Source organism: Anas acuta, chromosome 1 (genome assembly GCF_963932015.1).
Source record: "Anas acuta chromosome 1, bAnaAcu1.1, whole genome shotgun sequence".
Lineage (NCBI taxonomy): Eukaryota > Metazoa > Chordata > Aves > Anseriformes > Anatidae > Anas > Anas acuta.
Window position 1 is genome coordinate 135,257,914 of NC_088979.1, and position 9,657 is coordinate 135,267,570.

Here is a 9,657-nt window from a genome sequence, read left to right on the forward strand (position 1 = left end):
GCCCTGATTGTACTTAATGCCACATTTTGCTATCTGAGATGGGTCATCTCCCTTAAAGGGTTTAGAAAGTGGCCAGACCAGTTCCTCTGTTTATAGAAGGAAGATGTTTGTAGACCTCTTGATCCCAAAGCAATTAATATAGTCCACAGGGGGAGAAAGAGGAAGAAAAAAAATAAATTAAAAATAGGCTAGAGTCTCATGTAAATGGCACCCTAAGTGCCTAAAAATTGTTACAGATGTTTTGTGTAAGGTTATTTTTTTGGTGAGTGGCCTCTCTGTGGTCAGTTGTAAGCATCACATTTACATAGTTCTGTATTTCTGAAAAAGCCGATTGCATAAAGTTGGGATCGCACCAAATGAAAACAAAACACAACACTAACAAAAAATAGCAGGCTCTTCCAACAACGTTCAGTAACTGAGTTAGAGGTTAGTGCTGCGTTCTAGAACAAAAAAAAAATATATATATATATATACAGGCACCATATGATTTCATGCACTAAAAAATTTTAAACATTTCAGAGGAACATAACATATGACATAGGGTGTTTTTATTTAATGAATGGCTTTAAAAAATGGGGCCAGTGTCCCTTCTCACAGATGTACATCCTGTGCCAAGAGCATTGCTGTACAATGTGTCATCACTTGGGAACCTAAAGAATTGTACTTGAGAAAACATTGCTACAAAATATCATCCCCTTCCCAGAAAGGTTCACTTCAGGCTTTGTAGAAAAACAGAACAACTCATTTCCACTGAATATAATTCATCTATTGAGAAACTTTCTTAAAGGCATAGGTTGTTGAGCAAGTGGCTGGAAAACTGTTTAATCTCATAGTAACAATAATAGTTCATCACTATTATTACTACTTAGCTCTTGCATAGCGCTCTCCACCCTCAGAGGATTTTACAAACATGAAGCAGTTCATCTTCGCGGTACCCCAGTGAGGTGGGAAAGTGCTATTAGCCCCTTTGCAGGATCCGTGCAGGGGTGCCTTCTCCCTGAAGTGTTTTGCCTGAGTGGGGCTTGTCTTCCTCACTCTAAATGCCGCATTTTCTGCTTCTGACCAGCCCGAGGTAGAGCTACTGTGGAGACAAGGCCCTTCAGTTTTACCGTAAAGGTCAGCCCTGAATCTAGAGGGCTTTGTCCAATGTATTTGTACCTCAGAGTGTTTTATATGATTGGCACTGCAGCAGGGAGGAAAGGAAAGGGGAAATGGGAAAGAAAAAAGGGGTAAGGAGAAATGAGTAAGGAAAGAGAATGGAAAATGAAGGGCAGCAGGCTGTTTAGCTGCTACGAGAAGCCTCTAGTTAAGATGCTCATGTGAGCAACTTGCTGTTCGAGCAAAGTGGCAAGTGCTATGTGATGTATAAATGGGAACTCATCACAGATGGAGCTACACTGGCTCAAAAATCCTTTTGTTCAGATGATGTGTTTTGTTTGGAGAAATTAGACCAGTTTACAGCAAGGAATTGTTTTATTGATTTAAACCTCATCTCCACAACAGCATTGTTCATCGGGGTAACTAAACACAAGGGTGTATGTGCATTTATTTTTGGGGACTGTAACTGAATGTCCTCTTAAGAGTTTATCACCCAGCAAGTTGCATTGCTGCTGCCTTTAGGATGCTCCCAGCATCACCTGCTTCAAAAGCAGCACAAGTTCTCTCTCTCATTGCATACTTGAGGAAAAAAAAAAAAAAGGGTGGGTGGTGGGGGGGGGAGCGAAGTGGTTTGAGCCCTGGCAAGAGATTCTTTCCCATTCCAGGATCATTCAGAAGAACCGCTCCTTTAGCAGGTCAAGGGGAGGATGGTGACCATTGGAGAGCTGCTGTAGCTCCAGAGGGAAAAGAATGAGTAACTCTGAGTGCTAATAATTTAACCTGGATCTTCCACAGACATAACAGTTTGTATAACCTGCCCTTAGGCACAGTGGGACGGCCCAGCCCCTTTCCCCAGCTCTGACAGATTACCCGCTTGCTTTTCAAAACAGCTCCCTTTAAGGACACCCCTAGCCCTGCCCGCAGTCAGGCTCCTCGCAGGGGCTCGAAAATCACCTGGACCATTCCTCGCCCCCTGAGATGCCACCCAGGACTTGTAGCAGGGTCTCCAGCCCGGGGCTGAGCCGCCCTCCTCCTGCAGCGAGGGGAGCAGAGCCCGGTGCGGCGCGGGGCACCCCCGGAGCAGGGACCCCCAGAGCATCCCTAGCGCTGCTGGCACCTGAGGCTGGGGGGGGGAGGGAGGAGGAGGCCGGGAACGCCGACTCTGGCCTGATCTCTGTCCTTAGGCTCCCTCTAGAGTTTACAGCGACCGAGCAAAAGGTCTTCAGCTCCGCTTGGCTGCATCCTCCCGTTGCGGTGCGGCCGCATCCAGGCTCCTGCCCGCAGCAGGGCAGCGGGAGCGGCTGCTGGCAGGGATGCTGCTGGCAGGGATGCTGCTGGCAGGGATGCTGCCCGCCGGGCTCTGGCACCCTTCCCTAATGCTGAACCCTAACCCTGGCCATGAGGAGCCCGTTAAGTGCCTCGGGAGTATCCTCAGGGTGCTCAGGTGAATTTTCCTGGTGTCTGTGGCTCCGGCCTTGCAGCGGCCTCATCCCAGGTCTCTGGAAGAAGTCAGGGTTTTGTCAGAAAAAGCAGAGGTGGTATGGGAGCAGCGTCAGCTCAGTGGCAGCTGAGATGGGGGAGAACTCCCTGAAGCCTCCAGCTTCCTGACGGGTCACCCCATGCTCTTGCCTTCCCCATCCTCAAGTCGGGAAGAGGGTGCACCCCGTGGAGTACTATCCCCAGCCCACCTGCTGCTTGCGAGGGAGCCCCAGGTCACCCCCCTCGCTGCGTGCGGCTCGGATGCGCCTCGCCGTTTCGCCTAACAGCCTTATAAAGTGCTGGGAGAGGAGAGTGGCCGGGAGGAGGGCGGGAAGCCTGCCTGAGCGGTGCTGGAAGGGAGAGAAGCAGCCGGCAGCTTTGCCCGTGGGGAAGCCCAGACGCCAGAGGGGAGCAGGGCGCCGGGGAGAGTGGGGACGGGGCGTTCAGGGGGCTGAGAGGAGCCGGGACATCCTCGCACAAAACAGACCCCCCTGGGGACACCCCTCCCCAGGTCACTCCTCCGAGCCCGCCGCTTGCTCTCCTTTGGTTTTATTCGCCTTTCCCTCTTGCAAGCCCGTATTCCGAGCTTTTCACCGGCTGCTTCTTCAGCTCCAGAGGCGACAGGGGGAGGACAAGCGGCCACCCCGACGGGAGCCGCCCGGAGCTCGCCCCCCGCCTCATTCCCAGCGCCTCCTCCCCGCAGGCCCCCGGGCCGGGCTGCTGTGCCCTCCTTTTGCAAGACGATGGCGCTCTCATCTTTCTGCAGCCCTCCTCCGGGGCTCTGTAGTATTTTTTCACGCTTCGCTGCTACTACGGGCAGGCGCCTGCCTCTCTCACGATTTGCTGCGGCCATCGGGGGTGCCTGACTGTAAACAAAACACTTTAGATCATGGCAAGGTCGCTGCAGACACAGCCTTTCTCCTTCGCAGCCGCCGCGATTTAAGGTGGATTGCCTCCGACGGGGGGGGGGGCGGGCAGGAACGCAAGGGCCGCGGTCCCCGAGTGCAGCTGTGCTGATTTATTATTTTTTATTTTCTTCCCCCGTGTTTTGATCACAAGGCGCCCTCGCGGCCTCCTCCCAGCCCCCCCCCCCCCGGGCACCGTAGCTCCCCTCCCTCGGAGGGCTCAGCCCTTCGGCCCTCGATGGAGAAGAAGGAGCAGCCGGATAAGGCAGCAGTGGACCGCTCCTCTCCTCTTTCCTTCTTTCTCTGCCAGCAGTGGCAACTTGTCTTTAGTTGCAGTAGCATCATCTGGGGGCTGAGTCCCAGGCCTCTGTGCCAGGGGTAGTATAAAGAGAACAAAAAAGAAGGTCCTTGTCCCACAGGAACTTGTTTCTTCTTTTCCAGATGCTACAGACAGAAACCAGTGCTCTTCGCTGCTGCAGTCATGTTCCTGTTTGTTTACTTGTGAGGCTACATGGTCTTTACGAATGCTTGCACCCCATTACTACCATCATCAATCATTGCCGTCATTATGATATGATTCTGTACTCTGGTACACTGCCACAATCCTACCAGCAAGCAGCTTGCCTTTCTTTTCTGGGCTTGGGTTCAGGCAGTGACTCCCAGCAAAGCAGGGACCAGAGAGTGGGAACTACTTACCTGAGAAGGTTCCAGCAGGTTGCCAGTTGGCACTGCAGCAAGACAACCCCCGTCAGCACCATGAGCCCTGGGCATCTTCAGGAGCCCCATGACATATTTTGTAGATTGCCTTCCTAGTACACACCCCCGCTCCTGTGCAACACACAAATGAAATATCCCACACCTGACAGAGACAGTAGAAGAGAAGTTTGAAATGGCACTTCCTGGATGGTGCCTATGAAAGTCAAAGACAGGAAAGCCTGGAAAAATGGAGAATAAATCCTTCAAATGAAGCAGATGAATAGGCCTCACTTTGCCAGCTCATGCAGCTTTATCATAGAGTTGCAACTTCAAAAAAAAAAAAAAAAGTCTAAGCTCCTGCAGACATGAGAATGTCAGCTTTAATTTTCTGTAAGTGGATTGCTAGATTTTGTGGTTGCTGAGAGAAGCTGGAAAACAACTTCTGAGCGCTAAAAATCCCGGCAAACAAACAAAAATAACATGGCTAATATTTTATTTCAACCTTGTGGTTTTAAAACCCATCTCATTTTTATTCTTCTTTTTTGGCTGCACACATCGTTGTTGGAACCAAGGGCTGGCTGTACTGAGATCACTTGGGCAAGGGGGCTGAGTGGGGGCCAGAGGCCACTGCCTCGGGGCTGGTGGAGGCAAGCAGAATGCTGAGGCCTGGTTTTGAGCGTTGTGAGCTGGTTTTGTTCCCTTTACAGTATTTGCAGAGTTTAGCTCACTGGCTGGCAAAAGCAACTGTGTTGTAGGTTTGGGTGGCTCATCGCAACTGCAGACCCCGACCCAGATGGTGTGTGTCTGAGTTTGGTGTGTGTGAGCACAGCACAGGGCAGAAGCTCACTGTCTTCAAGGCCATACCAGCTGGAGCTTCTTTCAGCCAGTTGAACCTGGTTGTGCTGGCCCTGCCTTGCTGAGGTAGCTTGCTGCTGGTGCAGCCCCCCAGAACCAGTATCCGTAGGTGGTTGTGTCTGACCTTGCCAGATGGCCCGGCGTGAAGGGTCTCCAGTTCCCTGAGCCACCTGGGCCCTGGGAAAAGTCCAAATCTCCAGCACCTGCGAGCAGCCCCAGTGTCCTGCAACGTGCTGAGGGGGCTGACCTGCCCGCCAAAGGAAGGTGGCAGTGGGAAGGGGCTGGAGCCAAGGATGGGACAGAGGAGGACACTGTGTTGCTCTTATCTCCAGTGTACCTGCTGCAGCTATCCAAGGTAGCAGCTCAGAAGATCTTCGGCTGCGACTTTGGCTCGCCTAATCTTCAGAGCACACAAGCAGGGCTAAGACAAAGGCTTTCGTTTTCACCCTCTGCTTGCCGAGGTCTGAAATCCCTGCGGAGGCTTTCTAGGGCCATTTCCACACCGTAGTGGTCCTTCCTCGGCAGGGCAGACAGCAAGAGGCGATTCCTCCCTCGCTCCTGGCGGACAGGCTCCGTGATGGGACGGGGGTCCCGGGGGGTCCTGCTCCTGTCTGTGATGGGACGGGGGGTCCCTGGGGGTCCCCCTCCCTTCTGGGGGCTGCCCTGACCTCCTGAGCCGGGGCGGAGGGGGGCGCGGCTGGGGCAAAGCGAAGCTCCGGGCGCTCTGAAGACGGAACCAAAACGTAGCCACAATTACCCTGGGCCCGGCGGCCAAGCAACGGCATTTTTATTTTCATTTATTTATTTATTTATTTATTTTCGGGCGGAGGGGGGGAAGAAGTTTCGCCGGGCCCGGGCTTTGCGGGAGGGCAGTGGGCGGGCTGGGTGCACGGAGCCGAGCCGAGCCGTGCCAGCGGCCTCCATCGCGCCGGCTTCTCCCCTCCCCGCTCCGCCGAGGGGAGGCAGCGGGGCCGGAGCCACCTTTAGGGCCAGCGGCGGCGGCGAGGTAGGGCTGCGCTACGGGGCGGCGCCCGGCGCCCTAACCAATGGCTCGGCTCCGCTGTTTAAATAGACTCGTCCTGTCAATCATTTTCTCCTTCGTCAACCTCCCTTCAATCGCCATTTTGGGCGGGCTCGTCTCGCCCGGTTTTTTTTCACCCCCTCTCGCCCTTTTTTTACTACGCGGCCGCGGGGAGAGCGGCGGGGCCGGGCGGCCGTCGGGGGGGGCAGCGCGGAGCCGGGGCGGCGGAGGGACGGACGGACGGACGGACGGACGGACGGAGAGAGGGAGGGAGGGAGGGCAGCGGCACTCCCTGCCCGCCTGCCTGCCTGCTGCGCGCTCCCTGCGCGCTCCCTGCGCGCTCCCCGCCTGCCTGCGCGCTCCGCCGCGCGGCTCTCGACCCGCCCGGGCTCCTCGACGGCGGCCGTCGGGGCTGCGGCGCCTGGGGCAGAGCCTCTCCGCCGCTCCTCCGAGGGCGAGCGGAGCGGGGCGGTGCGGAGAGAGGAGGAGAAGCTGCGAGCGCCGAGAGGTGAAAGGCGGAGAGCAGCAGGAGGAGGAGGAGGAGGAGGAGGAGGAAGGGGGAGCAGCGAGAAAAACAAGCGCCGCCAGAAGAAAGAGGCCGGGGGGAGATGTCAAACGTACGCATTTCTAATGGGAGCCCTACCCTGGAGCGCATGGAAGCCCGGCAGTCGGAATACCCGAAGCCGTCAGCCTGCAGGAATCTCTTCGGGCCGGTGAACCACGAAGAGTTAAACAGGGACTTGAAGAAGCACCGCAAGGAGATGGAGGAGGCATGCCAGAGGAAGTGGAATTTCGATTTCCAGAATCACAAGCCGCTGGAAGGCAGGTACGAGTGGCAAGCCGTGGAGAAGGGGAGCTCGCCCGAATTCTACTTCAGACCCCCGAGGCTACTCAAAGCTGTCTGCAAGTCCGCCGGCCACCAGAGCCTGGATGTAAACGGGAATTGCCAAACCGTGATTTTTGCCGGTTCTCAGGGAATCTCAGAGGACACTCACTGTGTAGATCAAAAGACTGCTCTTTCTGAAAAGCAGACGGACTTTGCAGAGCAGTGCACTGGGCAGAGGAAAAGACCTGCCACCGACGGTAACGTACCCTTTGGGGCGCTTTTCCCTGTGTGCCCTGCCGGTGTCAGCGCCACGCGTGACCCCACCGCGGGGGGCACTGCGGGGGGCTGCACCCCTCTGGGCGCTGGCCCAGGCCCCCTCGCCTCCTGACGCCTACAAAAGCCCAGGCGCTGTTTTCAGCCCTGGGGTGTTTTTTTTATTTATTATTTTTTTATTTTGGGGGGGATTGGGGGTGTCCTACGATAGGTGGGAGCCGGCGGCTGGTTTGTGAGCGAAAGCCCCTCGGTGGTAATAACACCCCGTGCCTCCTGGCTGCCCCTCTGTGGGCACAGGGTGAGGAGAGGGGAAGGAGTGGGAGCTCACAGCACCCACAGCAAGCACCGACAGAGATTGGGAGAGACCCAGGAAACTCTTGTCCCTTACCTAGAGAGAAACTCCCCTTCCTCCCGCCCCCCCCCCGCCCCCCCCCGGCCTCTCCCCCTAGCACAGGCTGCAGGGATGTGCGGGAGTGACCCCCCCCTGCCCATCCAGCCCTTCCCCTCCACCCTGGCTAGTGAGCAAACATCTGGCAGGAAAGTATTTTAATATCAGTCTTCCCCCCCCTCCCCCATTTTTAATTTTCCCCTCCTAGATTCCTCTCCTCAAAATAAAAGAGCCAACACAACAGAAGAAGAGGTTTCAGAAGACTCCCCCAGTGCCAGTTCAGTGGAGCAAACACCCAAGAAATCAAGCCCGAGAAGACATCAAACGTAAACCGTTTAGGTAGGTTCCCTTTATGGTCTCAGTGTTAGGATGTGGCCGAGGGAAGGAAGGGGCAAATGAGCAGCCCTTCTGCTGGACCCGAGGGTCTGGGGTCCCTCCGGCACGGACCGGGGGGGGATGCATGGAGCAGGGGCTGTATGGGGGGGGTGGGGAGGTGCAGGGCTCCCAGCAGCCTTTGGAAAGAACAAAACAAGGGCGAAGCACAGCATCGCCGGGCCCCCAGCCGTCACCAGGGCAGGGGGCGGTGGTAGGAGCCCATCCCTGGCCCCCCTGGTCCCCTGAGCTGTGCACCCCTTGCCCTCCTCGCTGCCCTGCTCCTGCGACCCCCCTGGCCATTGCCAGGTGCGCTGGGGGCTGTGCAGGGGCAGGACTGGGTCTCCAAGTGGGCTGGCGGGTGGTGGTAGGTGGGGAGGCCTGGGGGCTGCCCCCTCCCGGGGCGCTTTGTCCCCCTTACCCCTGTGCTTGGCGGCCACCTTCCACCCGGGAGAGCTGGGCTGAAGAAAAGCGGGCTTCAGTGGGAGGCTGGGCACTCTGGGGCCTAGTTAAGCAAGCAGCTTTTTTTTTTTTTTTTTTTTTTTTTTTTCCCCTTTTCGTTTTTTTTGGTTTGGCTTTAGGCGCTGGCAAAGGGGTGAGTTTGCAGGGGAGGGAGCGGGTTAATGGGAGCCGAGCTTTTTTTTTTTTTTTTTTTTTTTTGTGGGTGCGTTGTTGTTGTTTTGTTTTAATGCGAGGGCTTGGGGTGGAGGGACTTGGTAAATTGCGCCGGCGGTTGTTTCAGAGCCGAGGTTAGGAGAGAGGTTTACAAACACACTCTGCGATTGTGCAGAAGAGATTAAGCTGTAAAGCAGAAGTTGCAGCAAATTAGTCCTGCTGGGGGGAGCACGGCTGCGTGCGGCCCTATGCAAACACCGCTGCCCCCGCCCGCTTGGCCTTTGGGCTTTGGGTTTTTTTCGGGGCGGGAGGACGCTCGGCGGCTCCGGCAGCAGCCCCGCAGCATCCCGGCAGCACAGCCCCGATGGAGCGGCCGGGACCCGCCCGGGCAGCGCCTCCCCGCCCCGGGGGGCCGCGGTGGTTTGAACCGGTTGCGCCCCCCCGGCGGCCGCCGAGGGAAAGGATCCCGTTTGTTTGGGCCGTTTCTAAACGTCCTCTCGCCGTCTTCTTCCCCTGTGGCAGAGCGGAGAAGGCGCGGTTCCTTGTTCATCGGGTGCCTCAGGAGTCGGTGAAGTGAGGAAGACGTAAAGGCGTAGCAGAGAGGAGGATACATATCGTCGAGCTCCATGGGATGGAGGTCCTGTACAAGCACTGAAAAAACAACGACAGAAAACAAGACAAAAAAAAAAAAAAAAGCAAACAGTAACACTAAAATTTTAGGCACTCTTAAAAGACCTGCCTCTAAAAGCATTGGATGTAGCATTGTGCAATTAGGTGTTTCCTTATTTGCTTCATTGTACTACCTGTGTATATAGTTTTTACCTTATGTAGCACATAAACGTTATTGGGTGGGGGGAGGGAGTGGAAGAGGGCGACCGATTGGAACTTGCTTTCACAATCTAGCAAGCAAAGAAATGTATGAAGAGGAGCAGTGTAGGCTTTTTATTACTTAAAGATGTATTGTCCCTTTAAGTGGGTCCACCGCCGCTGTATTTTTTTCCTTTTTTTTTTTCTTTTTTTTTTTTTTTTCTGAATGTACCATCGTGGTAATGCTGCTTACAGCAGATTGTTACAGGCCGCTTGTGAAACTTCTTCCTACATTAAACTGAAGAGGTGGGAGCTGCGATGA

General features: G+C 55.4%; 1 protein-coding gene across 1 annotated transcript; it reads left to right on the forward strand.

Moving 5' to 3' along the window:
• Positions 1–6,128: 6,128 nt before the first annotated feature.
• Positions 6,129–9,228, forward strand: CDKN1B (cyclin dependent kinase inhibitor 1B). Its single transcript, XM_068658701.1, has 3 exons — positions 6,129–7,137; positions 7,750–7,880; positions 9,051–9,228. Exons 1-2 carry the CDS (start codon positions 6,663–6,665, stop codon positions 7,869–7,871), a joined length of 597 nt encoding a protein of 198 aa, XP_068514802.1. The 5' UTR covers positions 6,129–6,662; the 3' UTR covers positions 7,872–7,880; positions 9,051–9,228.
• The last annotated feature ends 429 nt before the right edge of the window (positions 9,229–9,657 follow it).